Source organism: Pogona vitticeps, chromosome 1 (assembly GCF_051106095.1).
Source record: "Pogona vitticeps strain Pit_001003342236 chromosome 1, PviZW2.1, whole genome shotgun sequence".
Taxonomy (NCBI): domain Eukaryota; kingdom Metazoa; phylum Chordata; class Lepidosauria; order Squamata; family Agamidae; genus Pogona; species Pogona vitticeps.
The window spans coordinates 256,350,988-256,372,778 of NC_135783.1; the positions used below are offsets into that span (position 1 = coordinate 256,350,988).

General features: G+C 41.5%; 1 protein-coding gene across 2 annotated transcripts in view; it reads right to left on the reverse strand.

The window, feature by feature from the left end:
* Nucleotides 1–654: 654 nt before the first annotated feature.
* The window catches only part of LOC110076563 (cytosolic 5'-nucleotidase 1A), a 33,203-nt gene continuing 12,066 nt past the window's right edge, over nt 655–21,791 (reverse strand). For both annotated transcript variants that reach the window (XM_072985660.2, XM_020788817.3), the window contains exons 4-7: nt 20,820–20,949; nt 7,674–7,796; nt 6,170–6,348; nt 655–4,791 (exon numbers count right to left, since the gene is read on the reverse strand). In XM_072985660.2, coding sequence (XP_072841761.2) covers nt 4,459–4,791; nt 6,170–6,348; nt 7,674–7,796; nt 20,820–20,949 — 765 coding nt within the window. In that variant the 3' untranslated portion in view covers nt 655–4,458. The remainder of the gene's footprint in view (nt 4,792–6,169; nt 6,349–7,673; nt 7,797–20,819; nt 20,950–21,791) is intronic.

The window sequence follows — 21,791 nt, forward strand, 5'->3', positions numbered from 1 at the left end:
CTGAAAGCACATGACTGTGTGCCTTCTACATCAGCAACTAAAGAACTGTTTGTCCAGCATAATGGAGATATCCTAGGAGTGTGGGTGGTTGCTTCCCTCCACCCAGTATGGCCCACAATGCCACCATGTCCTTTCACTGGCAATTCATTTGGTCCTGCACCACTTTTGTGGTGGAAGGTTAATCCCTTCCTACTCAGATGTTTGACTGAGTCAGCCATTAACATCATCACAAAAAGCCCAGGGAATAGAGCTTAATTAAGAATATTCATTATGTGCCGCTATGCGGTAGCTCTGACTTTCTGCAGCAGAGTCTCTCCTAGAGCGGGACTAGAACAGCTGAATAGAGATGTTGCCATCAATGATGGGATGGTCTCACGGTAGCTGTCACCTGGCAATGACATCAATAATTAGCAGTTAATAATAAATCTGTGGGGCAACATGGTTGTTATCTGTAGAGTATGTATGGCAGCAAAGCTCCAGCTGGTATAAATTGGGCCGGCACTGCTGTTAGGCAAAGTGAGGCAACTGTCTCAGGAAACTGATGCTGGAAAGTATCAGTGGCAGTTCCCCAACCATTTCTCCTAATTATTCCCCTGTCCTGGAGAACAGATATTTGTGGCCTACTCGGGCCTACTCTTTGTATTTATTTATTACAGTCAAGTGACCAGCTCGTAAAACATATTATATGTCTAAAATATACAAAACACAAATAGAAGAGTGTACAACAGATAATTAGTTGTGTACTAATTATAGTATTTGGGGAGAATCAGTTACAGCAATTTTCATAGCCATCCTTTGACCCATTGGATCATCTAGGGCAAACTAGTTTGGACAGGCTCTTTGGGGTAGAGGGAATCCTTCATACATATTTGTAAACATTTTGTCCCTTCGGTTGGGAGCACAAAATTTCTTTGCACTCGACAATAAACCACCCTCATGCTAAAACCAATCAATCTGTGACCTCAGGAGACTACAAGGGAGCGCTGTGCCATGGCTGCTGCACACAATTTTGCTGCAGAGTGTGTAATAAGGGAGTCTTGATTGGAGAGAAGTAGCTTGATGTAAAATTCATCAGGTCTCCCTGGGTATCTTGAGAATAATTGGACTCAAGAGGTTAGTGTGTAGATCTCTGTAAAAAGACAGCACAGTAAAACATGGCCTACACAGTTTCCACTTGGCCAATGTTATGTGGACACAGGCAATCCGAGATAGGTATATGTTGAAGTCTTCCCTCCATGAGCTTACAGGTTAAAACATTAAATCTCACTAATGTGAAGGCTCTTCTGGTCTTCGTTGTCATTGTGCTAGTCAGATATGAGGATATTGAAAAGGCATTATTAGTAACAACACTGTGTTTGCCCGACTGGCTCACATGCTCTTCAAGTTCTATGTCCCAATTTCTTTGTTTGAGTGCTGCTTTGGCACTGGCACGACCCATCGCCAAGAGAGTGTTGGTGGAAAAACCCATTTGCCTTATTTCTTTTGTGTGCTGGAGTTTCCAGTCGACTGAAAGGAGTCAAAAAATGACATATGTGCCAGGCCTTCAGAGGAGAACAAAGGGCTACATTAGGTATACAGAGAGGTACAGTTAGAAAGATAGATCTCAACAATTTGGTTTGAACTACCTCAAGAGGACGGAGGTCAGATAAAGCAAACAATTGGCACTCATAGAGCATTTGAGCAACAACTTTAGCCTTAAAAACCTGAACGGCTGAGGGGATGTGGTGACCCCCTTTGGTGAGAAAAAACCTTGTTAATGCTGCTGCACTTTTGCGAGCGTTCAGTGCTGCATGCTTTATGTGGGGGGCCCAGGAACCCAAGTCATGAAAGATTATGCCCAAGTATTTGTAGCTGGAAACTTGCTCTACAGGATGACCATTAATAACCCAATTGTGTTTCACTCTTCTTATGCTGACCACGAGAACTTTGGTCTTCTGGTAATTAATTACTAACTGCTCTCGATTACAGTAGGAAGAAAGTTCCCTCAAGAGTCTTCTCAGTCCCACACATTAATGATAATAAAACAGCATCGTCTACATAAAGCAGCATGAATACATGACGTGCGTGCAGTACAGTGGTACCTCACAAGACTATTACCCCGCAAAATTGTTTTTTCGCTAGACGTTGACTTTTTGCTATCACTATAGCGATTCAAAAAATGTTTTTTCCTATGGAGGATTTCGTTGGACAATGGTCCACGCTTCGTGGACCGGTTTTTCGCAAGAGGACAATTTTTACAGCTGATCAGCGGCTCCGCAAAATGGCTTCCCTATGGGCGCTCTTTGCAAAACAGGTGTTTTCGGGACCGATGCTTCACAAGACAGCGATTTAAACAGCTGGTCGGCGGTTCACAAAGTGGCTTCCCTATGGGAGATTTTCGCTGGATGACTATTTCCCCCCATTGGAATGCATTAAACGGGTTTCAATGCATTCCAATGGGGAAACGCCTTTCGCTAGACGATGTTTTCACAAGACAGCGATTTCTATGGAACGGATTATCGTCTAGCGAGGCACCACTGTACATGGTACATGGCAAGGGCACTGTGCAGAATCATTACCAATCCATGTGTGAATTCTTACTTATGTTGGCTAACTGAGAAATACCATTAAGATTTTTAAAGCAAAGCCTGTGTACATGTTTGAAGACTCCTTCCTCCCTCACATAAAAAAATACATTATATGCAAACAGAGAGATGAATGATGTCAAGGAAAGCATTATACCAAAGACTGTTCTCCCGCTTTTTTATAGAGTTCTGTGCTGCCCTCTAGTGAATGCTACTGGATAGAGAATGGGATGGTCAGTTTTGATCCTGCTTTTGAACAGTCTTTGTCTTGCTTTTCATTAGAAATTTCTGGCAGAATAAAGCTGGAGGTGTCAGGCGCAGCTTGTAAGACCAAGTTACTACTGGACATGGTTGAATATAAGAGCTATGTACACAGTCTTGCCCAATCTTTCTCTGGGGGTTCTGCTAACTGTTCTTTGCAATAATTCTTGCTGATTATTATTCCACCTAAGAAGCAAATAGTATACTTCCTGTTAAAAATTGAAGCACCCTGGAATGAACTGTTGTGATAGCTCAGTGGTTTAGATATCTGGCTGTGACTCCCAGAGATTGGGAGTTCAATTCCCCCACTGGGCCTACTTGACAGGGTCTGGAGTTGGTGATCCTTAGGGTCCCTTTCAGCTCTGGAGTTCTAAGATTATTCTAAGGTTACATCCTTTGCTATCATGTGCTCATGAGCATTTTGGAATCAAGGAAATTTCACTTCTAAGGTGAATAGCAGTTTGAGGATTTGCATGTGGGAGGAAAGACTCAAGCTGTTCTGATGTGCACCACTATTTCCACTTCTTACTGGAGAGATGAATTCTGATCACCAGCCACTGGCCAAATCTATAGCATCTGGATTTTGAAAAAGTAAAACTATTTTAGTTACTCTTTTCAAACAGGAAATCAAAGTCTGATTTTTTAAAAATTAAAATTATAACGGTAAGTAGCTACTTGGTGGAACTAGAACTAAAACTGCAACTAACAGCTTTTTAAAAGGAGATTGCCAAGCTCTAATTAGCATAATGTTAAAGGCAGAGCATGGCAGCCAGTGTAAAAATTCGACAGACTCAAGAGAAGTGCATCTGAATCTCTGCTTGGCCATAGAAACTGATTGGAGGAGTGGCACTGATAAATCCGCTCCTTAAATATCTCACTTACCTTGAAAATGCTCTTTGGGTTGCTATAAATCAGATACAACATGATGGCAACAACAAAAAAGGTACAGTGTAACTGCTACACAGGTGGAACTCTTTACCATTCTGAAGCCATCACTTTTTGATCTCTCTCTGTGTGTGTGTGTGTGTGTGTGTGTGTGTGCGTGTGTGCGATATTGTTGGTTTTTTAAATGTGGATAAGTTTGCTCCACTTTGGTTCCATTCCGTAATGGGTGATTACTGGGATCTAACCAAAGCAGATGACTTAAGCTGTCACTTTGCTTAAGGAACTTCAAGATCTAATCAGGTATTAGGAAACTGAAACTGAATTTTCTGCTGTTCAGGTTAAGTGATGTTCATTATTTAACTTTTAAAAAAAATCACAGGAATTTATTTATATTAATTATAGGCCATTCTACATCTGGAAAGGCCCTCTGAGTAGTTTCCATATTGGTCTTTAAAAGAAAAGACACTTAGGGACTTAAAATTTAAGATGAAAGGACACAAAAGGAAATAGGGATGAGGAGGGAAGAAGAAGAATACTGAGGCAGACGGCACAGGGTTCCTCAGCATCATAGTTATTGGATGACATCTGGGGAGTGGCAAAACCTGAAGGAAGCCATGTTTTCCTTTTCTCCTTTATCCAAGGCATTGTCCACATCACACAACATTTCTGTCCTCTCTCACACAAAATGTGAAAAGAGTACATTCCGAATTGCACCACTGTTCCTTCAGCCAGAAACTTTACATAGTCCTCACATGGTACGGTGGGCTTTTGCTTCTGTACTGCAATCACAAGGGACCAGTGCAGAGGGAATGCCAACATCCAGGGCGCCTTGGATATTGTGAAGACCATCGTCAAAGAAAATGTGGGGCTGGATCTTGGACAATATGGGTCCTTTTGGAGCTCCATCCATGAAGAATGCCTCATCAATTGCCAAACCCCATTCTCTAAGGGTTTTGATGGCCCGGATGCCCATGTCTCGACCGCTACGGGCTGTTACCAAGTAGGTACGGATGGGGGAGTCCTCTTGATTGAACTTCTTGCACATCTTCCCAAGATGCAGAGCAAAGGCTTTCAGTGGGCCCTACAGAATATGGTAGGTTAGAGAGGAGTTGTATTATACCACAGAATGGATGGAGAAAACAAATCAAAATAAAATGGTTTCATCAAGAGAGAAAGAATGAGATTCAGTTATATTTTCCATGAATTACAAATAATAGTAGTAATAGGAATAATAAATGTGTGCCCCCAATTGTAGTACTTTATCCAAGTGACAGTACTGAAGAAGTGACTGTGGAAACAAGTTAATGAGAATTTTTGAAATGTTCCAATTCATTTCAGACATAGTTCAAAGAGGGGGTGTAAAAACAATTTTTCAGTTTATATATACCGTGTTTATATATTTTTTTAAAAAAACTAATTTATAATTTGATTTCTCATTTAGTACTAGGACTTTGTTTTTCATTTTCATTTTTGTCCAAGCACTATACAAAAATAAAATAAAATCAGGAGATAGGTAAAACTGTCAGACACACAATTTCCTTTTGCTCAGTCATAAGGACTCAGGTAATGAACATGCATGTATAAACTTATTTAATTGCTCTTCGGCTTCTGTCCATTGTGAACCATCAAATCCTAATGTGGATATTCCTTCCGGCCCAACTTCTATCCTAACCATGATGGACCCATGAATTTTTTTTCTTTGGAACTGCCTACCTGGGGCTACAAAGTCCGTGTTAGAGTGCCAAATACATAGCTGGCCTCAATACATGGTTGGTGGACTCCTTCCATGGGTTACCAGCTATGCTAACTTAGCTCACTTATAATGCATCCTTGTATCATTTTATTTTATATTTATGAACCAGCTCTCAATCACAAGGACTCTTAAAGCAGCTATAACAACCAAATACCATAACAACCAAAATGAACAAATAAAAGCAGTTGAGAACTGAAAATATGAAACTAAAAGAAAAAAGAAAAGTCATAATCTTCGTGGCAAAATGGACAAGACATTGGTTTTACAGTTAGCAAGTGATGAAAGGTTTTCCTTCCCAAAATCCATTTCTTCAAAGCTGCCTGCCTGCACATTAAAGTCACAAATGAATTCTGGATAACCTAACCATTAAACAAAAACAAACTAATCTGCAACTCGTGACTGCATCAGCAAATTAATGTAACTCCTGAAGGAGCCCTGCTCACTGTAACATCAGCTTTGATGACAGCGATGGGGCTGGGAGTGATGGCTGAATAAAAGAAGGGAATTCTAAGTGCAATGAACACAAAGCCAGATTCTCTCCTCAGCTCAACAAGGGGGGTGGGGAGGAGTAGGCTATTCAGAGTCGCGCTTCAGACGTTTTCAACCTTGGGCAAATGCATTTGGGTGGAAGACATGAACCTGCTGAGGAGAAAGGTAAAGCATGCAGAAAACAAAACCTTTTCAGAAAGAAAGCGCATAGCCTTACCTCTCCCATGGGCACAGATTCCATACTCTTCTCGTACGCTATGGCCCCCTCCAGCCCCCTTTCCCTAAAGACCCGGTCGGTCTCATCAGAAAAGAGCACTGCATCGCCATCAAAGACCACCCGCAGCTGCATTGTGGGAGCCTGTATCTCCTGCTGGAAGATGAGTGCCGCTGAGACTCCTGTGTGATGAACAGACTGTTATATTACCCGTTCAGAAGAGACACATGGTGACTGACAGGGTATGGAGGAGGCTACAATTAATGCTGTGGTTCCTAGCATAAATTTATCTTCCAGGAACTAAGCTTAAAGGGAGGCAGAGGTCCTGCATTTTGTTTTGTACACAATGGAAATGATTTGAGAAGATGCACCACAGCTGCATGGCCTCCTCACAACACCCTATGTAATAACTGATGTCACGGTGATTTACAGTGTGGTAGCTTTTTGATTATTTCGTTTGTTTGTGTGCTTTTGTTGCCATCAGACTCCAAAAGGCAGGACGACAGGTGGATGGAGCCATCACCCTGGTTACAGGAAGGACCAAGAAGAGAGACAGAAGCCCACCCTCCCTGTCCCCCAAACTAGCTGAAAAAGGAGAATGTTTCTCAGCAGGTCTGCAGTGATTTTTTGAGGCATTGAGGAACATTGTGGGTATTTCTCTTCCTCTTAATTCCTTCATAACCAACCTTGCCACAACAGTCTACTGAAATAAAGCGACCCTAACAGGGATTTGGAGTGCTCAACACTAGCAGCCAGTCTCAGGATTTATGGTAGGGGGAGCAGGGCAGAAACACTAAGAGGATGTGAAGTCAACAAGCAGTTGATTTATCTTGTTGATTGCTAGACTTTTCAGACTAGGATACTGATTGACTGACTGACTGACTGACTGACTGATTGATTGATTGATTGGTTTGCTGCCTTTCTCCTAAAAGGGATCCTAAGACATTTACAGTATTAAAAGAAAGTTATATAAACTTAAAAGAAACTTAAAAGTTTTCACTATAAGTTAACTATAAGTTTTAACTAAAAGAAACTTATAAGTTAAAACAATATATTATTACAATATTTTAAAAAGAATTAAATAAATATAATGTTATTCTGTTGTATGGCTCAGTGGTTTAGGTATCTGCAGAGCCAGAGACTGGGTGTTCGATTCCCCACTGTGCCTTCTTGATAGGAGCTGGACTGGATGATCCATAGGGTCCCTTCCAGCTCTGCAGTTTTAAGATGATAATGATAACTACAATGACTAGTATGATGATGATTTGGCATAAGTTTTTGTGGACTGTTGTTCACTTCTTCAGGTGTTGTTTCTCTATGTGCCCTTGTTGGCTGAACTTGGTAGTGCACACATGCCTTCCTTAAGAGGGTGGTTCACAAAATATATGTCACGATGTAAGGAAGGAGGTATGTTGGATCCAAGGCACATAGACAGAGAGCTGGCAACAAGATGTAGGAATAAGTATTTTGGCTCAGAGAAAATGAAAGAATAAAGTAAGACACAAACCTCTCTGAAGTGCATTGCACACATCTGTCCTGTCAGCTGAGAGGAAAAGCTTCACATTATGTCTTTTCAAGTACTGGGTAGAATCTTCATCACTGACAAAGCAAAATTTGGAGATCTCCAGACCTAAAAATGCAGAAATAAACAAATAATTATACTGGCGACAGTAAAGGGACATACAATGAGCTCTTGATGCTGTACGATATCTAACACTCAGAGCAAGAGCTTTAAAAAGCTACCCTTTCACAAGAAGCACAGAAAATTGTATCACAAACATTTTTTTCAAGCTCTGCTGAAACCAGCAGGGGCAGGATTGGCCTTATGCAGCACAGCTGTGTGAACAGGATTTCTTCCCTTGTCTTTAAAAATAAACATAAGAATGCATAAAAATTCTACAATAAATGAATGTTAAAAGTCCATAAAATAAATTTTATTCAGACAACAAGGGCAGTTAAGAAACAAAAAGCAGGTTAGCACACAAAGAAGGGTAATCCTAAAAAGCATTCCAGAATTACAGTGTATCCAGTGTATGCTTATAAGCACAAAGAAAAGGAGTTTGATGGATTTCCACAGGAAGCTTAACAGCTTTGGAGCTATTGCAAAGAAGGCCCTGTCTATGGTGCTCACAAAAAATCACCAATAATGGGAGACCAGAAGGAAAAGCCTATTATAAAGATCTTAAGTAAGTTGAAAAGGATGAAGATGACCCTTTAGGGCAGTGGTTCTTAACCTTTGTTACTCGGATGCTTTTGAACTGCAACTCCCAGAAACCCCAGTCAGGACAGCTGGTGGTGAAGGCTTCTGGGAGTTGCAGTCCAAAACTCCTGAGTAACCCAAGGTTAAGAACCAATGCTTTAGGGAACCTGGAAATTAAGGATTTTAAACCCTAATATCACATATAAATATTGTACAATACTGACATTTCTCCACTATGTTCATTGGCCTCAAACCAGATTCTTCAAACTTTTTTGTTTCCTGATTGTTTTAGGTTGGGTTTATGCAGATATACTAGATAGCCATTGTGGCATTAGCCCTTGTGAGCCCTGCTTCTCCTTCTGTCACAAAGGCTCACATCATGTTTTCCTCTCGCTGCCACCAGTGGATTACCTCAATCCACAATGCAAATGACATACAGTATATCAGAACACTTGTCTTGTAAACAGAAACAGAACTTATTTATTGAAGTGAAGCAGATTGAATAGTAACAGAAGTTTCTCAGATGCACATTACACATAAGCAAATCAACAGTTCTCTCAGTACATACTTCTTTTCTCTTGCTATATCATTACCATCTTCTCTACCTAATTTCCTAATCAGCTCTATCTCTCTCAGTATCTGTTCCCACTCTCTCTGACTAACCAGCCCTATCTGACTCCTCCTTCTCCCGCCAAACCTCATGTAGGTGCTGACTCCGCCTCTCCAGTCCTCTCATAGGTTTATGCAAATTAGCTCATGACTATGAATTGCATGAGTGATGTGGGCGATCGTCACATTCCTCCCCACTAGAAAAGGTTTGTTTCATGAGCGAAAACCTTATAGTTTACCCTTATGAACAATGGAACATACAGGGAACATTACATACAAAATACCATAATTATAATATGCTTACCAGTTATGTCCTAAATCATATACCATATATTAACATGTAATCTATTATATTTACCATATATTTATACAGTACCTTATACTATTCTCTCTATTACCATATTTACTAGATCAAACTTATTACTTTAAACATTTAAAACAATCAATGCAATTATAAACATTTGCACTACTCACATTAATACAAATTACATTACCTCTACTCACCATTATTATTTCCCATCACTATACACCTCTCAGTTCATCAGCATTCAATGAGACATTTCATTTTAATTGCATTTCATAACTAGTGCACAAACAGAACATTTAATACTACATTACACTCTTTTTTCCATCCATTAGTCATTTGGCCTTCGAGACAAGGCACCAGCAACCATATTCTGAGCCCTTTTTATGCTGCAGATCTCAAAGTCAAAGTCTTGCAGGTTCAGAGTCCATCTTGCAAGCTTAGTGTTAGCATCTTTCATAGTTTGTAGCCACACCAGAGGGAAAGGGTCGGTGCAAAGGATGAACTTCCTCCCCCAAATGTAAGGCTTCAGTCTTTGCAGTGTCCAAACAGTCAATAGGCATGCCCTCTCAACAGCAGACCAATGTCTCTCACACGGTTGTTATTTCCTGCTGATCAGAGTCATAGGATGCAGATTCCCGCTGTCATCTGCTTGGCACAGCACCACTCCAAATCTGACGCTCGATGCATCCACACAGATTGTGAACCCCTGGTTGTAGTCAGGCACAACAAAGGCAGATCTTGAAGTCCGTGCTCTCTTCTGTTAACTGGCAGTCATCAGGCACTCTGAAGTCCACTAGATGTCATCAGCTTGCCTCTTCTGGGTTAAGCCTGTTCTCTCACTGAATAGTGGCTTAATTTTCTCAGCTGTGGGAAGGTTAGGCGGTTTCTTCCCCTTCTCCAGCACAGCTATGAATGTGTTCTTCCTTGAGCTCTTATGGCTTATGCCTTCCTCCTCACCAACAAATTCACCCACAGGTACATTTGGTGCAAAGTTCTCCATATGTGGGGGACCACTATCATGGGTCATCTCCAAATTCACAGGCACATTTCTTTTAAGTGTAATCTCAAACACTTTATTTATTTTAGATGCATTGAGATTTTCATCATCTGGTTTTATATCTTTAATATTTGGTTTCTTAGGTAGGGGTTTGCATTGCAGGGTTTTAAGGGCTTTTGCAACTGCAGAGCAACTAGACTTCCCAGCCCTCAAGTTCTGCTGCAACAAATCCACAGGTTCTGACCCTGCTAACTGTAATTCCCTCCCCTATATGGGTCTCAGCCTCAGCACTTTGTCCTCAGTACAGAATGCTCTTTCCTGGGCCTTGTCCTCACACAAGCCTTTCTCCTTTCCATTAGTACCCCCACCCATGCTTGGCTCTGCTACTTCTAACAACTTTTCCCTATATTTTACCTTGGGAAATTAATTGTTTGTGATGTCCATCTTGACTCCTATGAGGTGTTGATAAAACCTCTCTATATACCAGGTTTTTATCAGTTATAAACCTCTCTGGGTGTTCAGGGGTCAGTGGAAGGGGATTCTCATTAGCTTTTGTAATACAATCATTTAAAGTACTATCCTTCTTCTGCTCATCAATACAGGAAGTATTATTAGGATTCTCCAACATGACCACCTCAGCCATTTCTGCTGTCTAAGGGTTTTCCTCTTAACTGGCATATTGTTCCGGATTTTCAGGGGTCAGTGGAATTTCCTTAACTTGCGCCAAGCACTCATTTAAGGTAGGGTCTTCCTTTTGTTCTTTGATGAAAGATAGATTCTTAGGGTTTCTCAGAATAACCAGATCAGCTGCCTTTCTCACTTCTCTTATTTCAGGAAGATTTCCATCATTTCCCTCAGTGGCTTCAATTTGCCTTCCCTGAGAGCGAGTTATCACAAAAACACTCTTCACATGCTCAGCTCAATCCAGACCTATTAAACACAGGGCAAGAATTTGATCGGATATGGCCACCTTCCAAATTCCTGACCATCCCTTATATCTCATTCGTATTTTTGCCATGGGCAGCACCACTATTTCGGAACCAATCCCTTTAATAGAAATATTTTAATTGTCCAACATATTTTCCTTAGGGACTATATCAGGGTGACTTACTGTAACTTGTGAACAAGAATCTTTGAGTGCTAGATACTTATTATTAATATAGATAACATCTCCTAAGCTACAGTGTACCCTCTACTTATGGAATTAATCTGTATTGGGATGGTGGCCGTAGGTCGAAAAGTCTGTAGGTCGAGGCTCCATTGACCTACAATGCCTTGAAAACCGATTAATCTGTAACCGGCCGTTTTTGTTCTGTTTTTGTTCCATTTTGGGTTTTTTCTGGTCTGTAGGTCAATTCTCCGGCTGCAAGTCGAACCTAAATTTTGCAGCCAGGAAAATCTGTAACTTGAAAAGTCTGTAAGTCAAGCCATCTGTAAGTTGAGGGTCCATTGTACGTAGAAGATTCTGATTGCTTTCTATCAGAAGGCACTGGACAACCCTGGCCACAGGAAGTCACCTTGGTTCTCTGACTCTTCTGTTACTTGTGTTGCTATGGCAACAGCTCCACGGCTAGCTTCAACTGCAATATTAGCTGTTCCATTATGTTGTACATAAACACTTTCTTAGGGGGATAGAATCTCCACCCCTATGCTGATTACAACCCCTAGTCTTTTGAGTCTCACACTGAGCCCAAAAATGACCTTTCTCTTCACACGTATAACACCATTTACTGGCCTTGGGTTCAAAACAAAGGGCCTTATTAACTTTTCCCTCAGAGTTATTAGGTTTCAGATGACTGTGCTCTGGAGATGAGGGTCTGTCTCCAAAATGGCTTCCAGTAGTTTGGGTACTTCTGAGGTAATCTCTACCAGGTGGGTGTCCACTCCTCCTGTTGTCCCACACCTTTCTACCAATTTTTACCTTAGAAAATCAAGGATCTCTAATCTCAGTAATGGAATCAGTGTGTTCAGACACCTGTAATACATTTTTAGGATTTTTGTCATTGACCAAATAACACAATTCCCCTGGCAACACTGAATAAAATTGTCCTAAACCAATTACATTTTTCATTTGGTCTAGGGAAATGACTTTCTCATATTCCATCCATTTGTCCAAACATTGAATCAATTTAGCCCCCAGTTGGGCATAAGATTCTTCAGGCTTTTTGGTAAGAGAATGAAATTTTCTTCTCAGGTGTTCTGGATTTATACCAAATCTAGAATACAGTGTACCATTTTTCTATATGCCTCAAAATCTCTGGCCTGCTCCAGAGGCATCTGAGAATAAAGTTCAGCTAAATCTCCACTTATTTGTGATCTCAAAACTATCAACCTTTCATCATTCTTAATCTTAAAGTCCCAGCACGCTCTCTCAAATGAAATGAGGAAAGATTCAGGGTAATCTCCTTTCCTATATTGGGGAAATTTCTTTAGATTGATTTTTGAGAGATTTCCTTCACTAGAACTGTTATTATTGTTGTTATTTTGAGATACTAATTCCAATTGTTTCATCTGTATTTAAAATTCTGTTTCTCTTTGTCTTAATTCCATTTCTCTTTGTCTATTTTCTTGCTCAAATCCCATTTCTCTTTGTCTTAATTCCATTTGTCTGGCCTCTGCCTTCTCTCTCTCCTTAATCTCTAATTCCTTGAGCTGTAGTTCCTGAGCTTTCTCTTCAGCCCTGGCTTTTTCCAATTCTAATTGGTTTTTCATAGCTAGCTCCTCTAATTGGGTTTTCATAGCTAGCTCCTTCAATTTAAATTCTTATTCTAGTTTTCATTTTTCAAAATCTGGGGAGCTTAAAACACTTGCTCTCTCTGAGGCACCCTCATCAGTCTCCTCCCATTCCACTGGAGCTAGAGGGCCTCCATTTCCCTCCACTTCCTGAGGTAAACTTTGTGCTTCTTGAGAATCAATTCCTTCCATTACTGGATTTTTAGTTCTTTTGGGTGGCATAAGTATGTACTTTCTTGATAAGAGGGACTGATTTCTATTGCTGAGTTAATCAGGCCTTTTTAAAAAACACTTTTACTGCTGTTTTCTTTTCCCAGTATTTTTCTGGGGTACTATGTAGCTCTCACTCGGCAGCTAAAGATGGCTCCACTTTATCTGGCCTCACACCAGCCACAATGTTTCTTGGTCTGAGACAGTCTTATTGCTTCCAGACACAAAACAAATTCTATTTTCAAGCCTCTGCTTTTTATTTTCCTATCACTTCAGATCCGCTCTGACCCTGGCTTCCCACTTTTATCCAACACTGCTCTCTCAGAGCCTTGGATTTCAAGCTAGCCATTGGGTCTCTCAAATCCTGAGGTATCATAAAAGAATTTTTCCCTATCTTTAGTTCCTCCAGATCTGCATTCAGAAGCCCCGCCACTAAGCTTTTCCACAAAAGCTCTAGCAAGTCACCCGCTTCTTCACCGTAGACCTCTGACTACAAGATACCCACTTTTAAACTTTGGTTTAAAATTCATTTTTAAACTTTGGCTTTACTGGATTATATTATATCCCACCGCTGGACATCAATTGTGGTGTTCACCCTTGTGTTGTCAAAGAAAAATGAAACAGACAAAGAGAAATGGAATTAAGACAATTGGCTGTTTTCTGAGGTGCAGACTTGTGCAAATTGGCATCCTGCTTGAAACCAAATTCAACTTGAATATATTTTTTAAAAATTATCCTGCATTTTTAACACTTGACAATTGTCATTAGATGTCACTACAACACTGCCTGCACAGCTAGAACAACCTATGCCTTGAAAACAGTGAGTTCCTCACTAGAGCCAAACAGAAATTGGAAAAGTCCGTCCCCACCCTCCCGGACATGCTAGCTGCAGGAGAATAGCAGCATGAGTCTAAGAAAGCAATTTTTCTGGTTTCAAAGAACAAACTAGATATAATTATTGTAACTATTCAGTTTAGGAAAAAATGAAATAAGTGCTGTAGAGTAGACAAGCTGGAGTAGCATCATGGTGCATGGCAACTATATTGAACATACAGTAAACAACATCTCGTTCACATAGATTGATAAGATGGTAGATGACTAACTAAGTAAACTGGCTCATTCAGTATCCTTTCTACAAAGGAAGAATCACAGGGCGAAGCAAAAATCAGATCAAAATTGATTGAAGTAATTAATCAGCTGCATTTACACCGTGCCTTTTCTCCTCTGAGCTCAGTACAGTGCACTCCCAACTCCCCTTCTCTTCACTTTTATACTCAGAAGAACTCTGTGAGGCAAAGTAGACTGACAGCAGGGAGTGTCCCATATTCATCAAGTTAATTTCATAACTTGGTGGGAATTAGAATCTCCGCCTCTCAAGCCCTGGTTTGACACTCTAAACATGGCACCCTACTGACAGTAGGAGAAATCTGCATCTAAAGAGATTTCTCTGCAGAGTAATGAGACACTGGGGAATACACGAGATCGCTATTAAAAGCTTTCCTGTTGCCACAGTGAATTAGCAGTAAGGGTAAATTCTGAATGAAGATGGGGTCTTGACGAAACAGTTTTTTTTGCAGAGGTAGGAACAGGTGAAAACAGTACATACATAGCAAAGCTTAGAAACATCACTTTTGTTCACATGGCTGGGTGGGAGAATTTTGGGAGTTGCAGTTCAAAAAAGTAACATTCACAACCTCTGGCACAGTGTCCCTGTGAGACAGAGGGTGAGAGGGATACCCCACTCACTGGAGAGCCGTCCCTCTTCAACAACAAAACTAAGTACCAGAACCTACAGTGGAACCTCAGCAGGAGACAGTGATAGAAGAGCTGACAGAAGACATACAGAAAGTGCTGATAGGGGAGTGTGACGTCCCACTTTCACATCACAATGGTCAGGACACTCTCTCATTCACACTTACACTTGCTGCCACCAACCACACTTATTGATCTGACTCATCAGACAATGGTATGGATTTAAAAATTAAAAAGGATTGTTTATTGAGAAAACATAAATACTAGTAAATCACTGTGGAAACTAAATAAGGCAATCAATGTAATAAAGTATCCCCCTCAATCACTCTCTCATTCAGACCTACTCTAGCACAGTACCTCATAACTTGAATAAACAGGCCCTAACACTCTATCTCCTCCCAATCTCTCTTCAAAAATCCCCAAATCTCTCCCACATCATTCACTCCCCCCCTTATATACATAGCTCCACCTCCTGGAGTTCCACCTCCTGCCCTGTTATAGGCAGATGAGCTCCAGCATAACATTGATAGGCAGGTGACGTCATCGCAGCCGTCACAGGGAGGTTCAAGGATAAAAGGTGGTAAGTGAGAAAGAGGAGGGTGGAGTTTGAAGCAGGGACAGAGAAAGTAGAGAGGAAGAAAGACCAGTTACCGCCTGGTTGGGAATGCGTGTGGATGCAGGATCCTTGGACTGGATTATGGGAGAGATAGAGAGTGCCAAAAGAGGAGGCAGATTATAGGAGAAGAGCGGAGATTCCCCCTAGGCGAGGGAGGAGATTGAGAGAGGAAAAGGAATGAGTAGAGAGAGAAAGGAAAGAAAGATTGGAATAGAGAGTAAGAGAGATGAAGAGAAGGAGCTACAGGGAGGACCCTGGGAGAACTGAGACCCTGATGGACGGATCCTGTGGGATGACAACCTGGATGAGGAGACCGTGCCCCTGCTGGAAGGCACAATGAGGCAGACCGTAAAGGACGGGGGTCCCGGCTGATCTCCCAGGACCATGGGACAACAGTTATAGAAACCCGTTCCTGTTTGACAAATAGAAGCCCCTTCTGGACCCGTTGGCAGAAGGAGAAAGGACTCGTAATACATTCCAGACACTTGTTTATTGTTTAATGCACCAATAAATCCCACACCAGTTTTGAAACAACAAAGATCTACTGATTTCTTTGAATTGAATTTGGAGCCAAAATTCGAGCCCTCACAGTCCCTAACAGAGAAGTTTGAGGTTCCTACATGAACCAGCATTTACAGGCCCCTACCTAGCTACTGCCTAAGCCACCTCTAGCCCTTCCAACCCATGAGCTTTTGTTAGACTCTCATATAGGGAAAGCACAGGAACAGCCTGTATAGCCAGTAGTGAGGATGGCAGGAAAGAACAAGGAAGTATTTTATGCTTTCAAAGCACTGCATTTATGAATGGTTCCTCCTGTAATGCTTGAGGCAGTCCTTTTTAAAAAAATGTATTTATTTACCAACCTTGTCAGACAGCTCACATCTAAAGATTTCACAAAGATATACAATAATTAAAAAACAAACAAAAGCAAAGACATAGACTGAAGTAATTAAACACCTGCATTTAATTTGTTTATGAAACAAGTGATTGATTGCCCTACTTAGGAGAGGCTTGCAAAAATAGGTTACTGTATGTTTTGAACACACATCTCTTAAAGTCACTTCATTTCTATTTGGGAAGTAAGTACACAGATGGTATGGTACACAGCAAACTTACAAGAGCATCTCTTTATGGATCACCTCCATACACACTTTTTCCATCTGGATGACTGCAGAGTGACTGGCCCAAAGTTGCCAGTGAACCTAAATGCTCAATGAAGACTAGAATCTGGGTCTACTAAGTATCAGTTCCACCCTCTAACCACAGATCCACACTCAATTTAGCTGTTGATACTATATCAATATGTTTACCCATCAGCCATAAAAAGCATCCCATAAAAAAATATAAATGCATAAAGGAAATGTATTTTTCACAGATCTACATATGACTAGAAAGGGCTATAGAGCCAGAGGGGGAAATAAAGATAACTAGAGATAAGGTATCTTAACTTTTGGGAGTCACAATTCTCTGAATCTGTGTATTTTGGCAACTGAATCTGTGTATTTTGTAAAAAGAAACTTTCCCCATCTCTGTAGATAGCTATATAGGTGTATACAAACACAGAGAAAACTTTCTGTCTCTTCTAAATAGATATTTTTAAAAAATTATGATAGCATATGTTAAAAGTTATGACAGCCCACTTCATTATATGCATTATATCAGTGTATCAAGAGCTATTTGTCTCTGTATTAAAATGCATGAAGGGAGAACCATGGTTCTCTAAGGGAAAGGATCTATATGTGAACACACAATCTCCCTTAGGATCAGGAATGCCTCCATTTTCTCTCTGGCTTCCTTCCACTGGCATGCAAAAACATGCCTCTTTAAAGAGGTTTCAGGGAGCCAGGGTCAATAGAGGTGGGAAGGTCTTTTGAAATGTGTTTTTTTGTTTTGTTTTTTGCTTGAGGCAGTTCTACAGTTCCTACATCGTCATGTATAATGAAGTCAATTCTGACTTATGATGACCCTTTCCAGGATTTTCTAGGTAAAGAAGTGGTCCCTTGGTCATTTCTCCTGGTAATGCTTTAGAACTATGTTGTTTGTCCAGGGCCACACTGGCTGGCTTTTCAGACCTGTACTCACAACTCTGAGCTTCATAGCCAGGTACCTCACCTGAGCACTCCAAATGGCTCTCTACAATATAAATCTGCTGAAACCCAACTCTCAGTTCCAGGTGCCTGCTTCTCCCTTCAGCATGTACACTGAGGAAGAGCCTCAACAATGGATATCAACGCCTGGACAAACCTTGTGAAAAGAATACAGCTAGTTAAACTGTACCTAGATGACTCAGTGACTCAGAACATGGGACCGCACCCTCACTGTTTCAACTTACATAATTCCATAGCATCCCATCTCATATCCTCATGAACTATGGAGAAAACAACCAAAAGAGATGCAACTATCTAGGCAACATGTACGTATAAACCTTGCTGGTCAGAAGCAGATGAGATTGCATATGAAGACCACCTTACTCCCGGAAAAGAGAACAAGGAAGACATGTAGACTTTACATTATATCGTATTTTTCTACATTCATGAGACAAAAGAAGATAGGAATTGGAGTTTTCCATCTTTCCTGCTTCTAGAAAGATAATGTTCTTTGGTATGTATGCCACTGTGGGACATTTTATACTTAAGGAGGCCTCCTTGTGGGAAGTATACAGAAGTCACTTTGAAAACTGAATTTCTCTTCATCAGGGTTGAGCCTGGACAAGACAGAGGTCCTGAGGGTGGGTGGCCCCTCCATTGGCAGCTTGGGAAACTCCCTCTCTTTTGGGGGGGAGGTGACTCTCACCACGAAGAGTGAGGTTCGCAGCTTGGGAGTACATCTGAACCCGGCGCTCACCATGGAGACCCAGGTGGCATCAGTGGTCTGCTCCGCCAATTACCATCTGTGACGGATTGCCCTATCTTGATGGCGGGGCCCTCACCACTCTGGTCCATGTGCTTGTAATCTCGAGATTAGACCACTGTAATGCGCTCTACATGCGGCTACCTTTGAGATTGATGCAGACGCTTCAAATGGTGCAGAATGCGGCAACCAGATTACTTAGTGGAATGAGAAAATTCCAGCATATCTCTCCCATTCTGGCTGCTTTACATTGGCTGCCCATTCGTTTCCGCATTGACTTCAAAATGTTAATGATGACATACAAAGCCCTAAACGGTTTAGGACCTCGATACCTGGCAGAATGCCTTCTCCCACCTAGATGTACTGGAGTCACTCGCTATAGCCAGGAAAGACGACTGAGGGGCCTGATGCTGAGAGAGGCCCGGAAAGAAAGAAGTAGAAACCGGGCCTTCTTGGCAGTGGCCCCTCGACTTTGGAACAGCTTGCTGCCAGAGATCTGCCTGGCTTCCTTGCTGGGTGTTTTCAAGAGCCAATTAAAAACTTGGCTCTTTAGGCAGGCCTTCCCTCCTGCCAATACTTGATTTTTTACTTTTCTTGGTTTTTTTGATTATATTATTATTGTAGATTTAATTGTTTTTAAATCCGCTTTGTGCACAATGTATTATGAGCCACCCTGAGTAGACTCTTGTCTAGAAGGGCAGGATAAAAATCAAATCAAATCAATCAATCGATCGATCAATCAATCAGAGTTGCAAGTGGCTGCCTGGGTCCCTTTGCATTCCACTGTAATCAGACAAACAGCAGTGCTCCCTCAGGCTGGGCCCCTTTGTAAATATGGACAGGATTTCTGGTACAGGTAAGGGTAGATGTTGGAGCTGAAGTCCAGTGTTCTAGAGACCTCTCATGAGACCTAGACAACATCATCTCTGAGGCAGTAAAATATGCCCAGCAAAGTACTTTAGCATGGGCAGCTGTGTTGAAGCCCCCCCTCAGGCCGAAGCTACTCCATACAGCATCTTTTTCTTATTATTATTTTTAAAGAAAAAAAAACAGCCCTTTCTACAACAAAAAATGGTCTTATTTTCAATTGAATTAGTTTGGCATCAGGCGAGGCCCACCCAAACGATCTTGCTGTAGAGGCAGGGCAGGAGATGGTGCCCCCACTCTCCCCATAGCAACAGCCAATTTAAGTCACCTTATGCCCAAAACTAGCCAAGTATTTTTGGCACTTGAGACAGAAAATACCACAACCCTCTTCTCTAGGGGTAAAAATAAAAATACAGTGGTGCCTCGCTTAGCGAGTGCACCGTATAGCGATGTTTCCGTATAGCGATCCCTTTTTCGGGATCGCTATACGGAAACATACCCGATCTTCGCAATGGGGAAAACCCGCATTGCGAAGATCGGGTATTGCGGCGGCCATTTTGGAGCCGCCGAACAGCTGTTTGGCGGCTCCAAAATGGCCGCCGGAAGCCCGTAAATGGCTGCCGGCAGCTGTTTTCACGCCCTGCCCTCGCTTAGCGAGGGCGCGAAAATGGCTGCCGGCAAGGGGAATCCTCGCTGAACGGGTAAGTAAGCAAGGTATTGGAACGCATTAAACTAAGTTTAATGCGTTTCAATACCTTTTCCCTACCTGTTTAGCGACGATTCCGCATAGCGAGGGTTAATCCGGAACGGATTAACCTCGCTATGCGGGGCACCACTGTAGATTATTAATGATGTGCCGCCTTTCCCAAGAACCCCATAATCTCCTCCTGAGGTAGCTGCTTCATTCTTCCTAATGCTGGAGCTAACCTTGCATCAGAGCAGCAAGCCAATGCCTCCTACGTTGTCAGGAGAAAACCATGAGTACAATAAGTTTAGAATTAAAAGAAAACCCGCCCTATATGCTTAAAGTATATTTTCTCCCTTAAGCTAATTTTTAAAAACTATTGAGAGTGGGTGGGTTGATTGGTCTTTGCTCTAACATACCAGGAATGTAGAAGCATCCATACAACATTGGCCAGAGTCCTATTGACATTTGTTCAAGATTTGGATAACCTGTTACAGCTAACTGATGAGATTCTGGGCTGTGTCTCAAATGTGTAACTGGTTATGTGCCCAATGGTGCAACTGAGCCGTGCCACACCACCTTACCAGTTAGGTGCAAGTAGCTGGGGCAAGCCAGGCAAATGTTACACGAACACCAGCAAGGTTTCCAGCCACGGAATGGCAACAAAGAGGGCAATGAGAGAATCGTTGTGTGCTTTACAACTGAAGTAACACACAAGCATATCTAAAGCCCTTGCCCGAACAGATAAAATGTGAGAAAGGATACTAGGCCACACTTTGAAGGATCACATGTCTAGAGGCATCTGACTCTGCGAGGAGGCAACGTACCATATTGTTTAGCGTTGTTGATGATCCGCACTCCACTCTCAGGACTGTTATTGGAGAGGACAATGACATCAAAGAGTCTCTTCTCCTCCGGGTCTCTTTCAAGAAGCTTCTTGTTCACAAACTGTATAGCCTGTAAGAAACTAGAGATGCATTACTACGGATTTCTTAAAATACTGGCCTTTAGTGGGCAGCAATTACAACACGAGTTACAAGATATGACATCTTTGGGCTACAGACAGAAGGAATGTTTTAAATACGGTTGAGATGGTTTGAAAGAGCATTCATTACCCTTGAAATAGACGTAGGTATATACTAATGTGCTGGAATGAGCTGTGAAGAAAGAATTCTCCTCCCCCAATCTTAGAAATAGCTTTGTAACTGCTTTTAAAATGTAAGGCTTTTAAAACGAAATAAAATATAAAATTCATGATCACAAACACTTACACGCTGCTCTGTTTTCGGCTTGGTTTGGGATGGGGTGGATTCAGGGTCCTCATTCAGTCCTGTGAATCTGGATTGCAAGCCAACAAGACTGCTGCAGACTATTTTAATGATCCTTTCTATTGTTAGGGAGGTTAGCTTTAAGAAAGGCTAAAGCAGGGGCTGAGAAACATAACACTCATGGACTGTACATAGGCCTTCACTCATCTTTGAAACTCCCAACTAACAATTGATTTTAATTTTTTTAATGCAAAAAGCATAATTCTCCTAAAACCAAGATACAGGGCCTTGCTTTATCATATAGATGCCTTTTCTCTTTTGAAGCCCCTAAACCAGTGGTTCACAATCTTGGGTCCCCAGATGTTCTTGGACTGCAACTCCCAGAAGCCCTTTCCAGCACAGCTAATGATGAAGGCTTCTGGCAGTTCAAGAACGTCTGGGGACCCAAAATTTAGCAAGCCTTCAGTAATTTAATTCTAAAGGAAAAGCTGGATATTGCTACACTTTTGGAGTTCTTACTGCTTGGAAAAA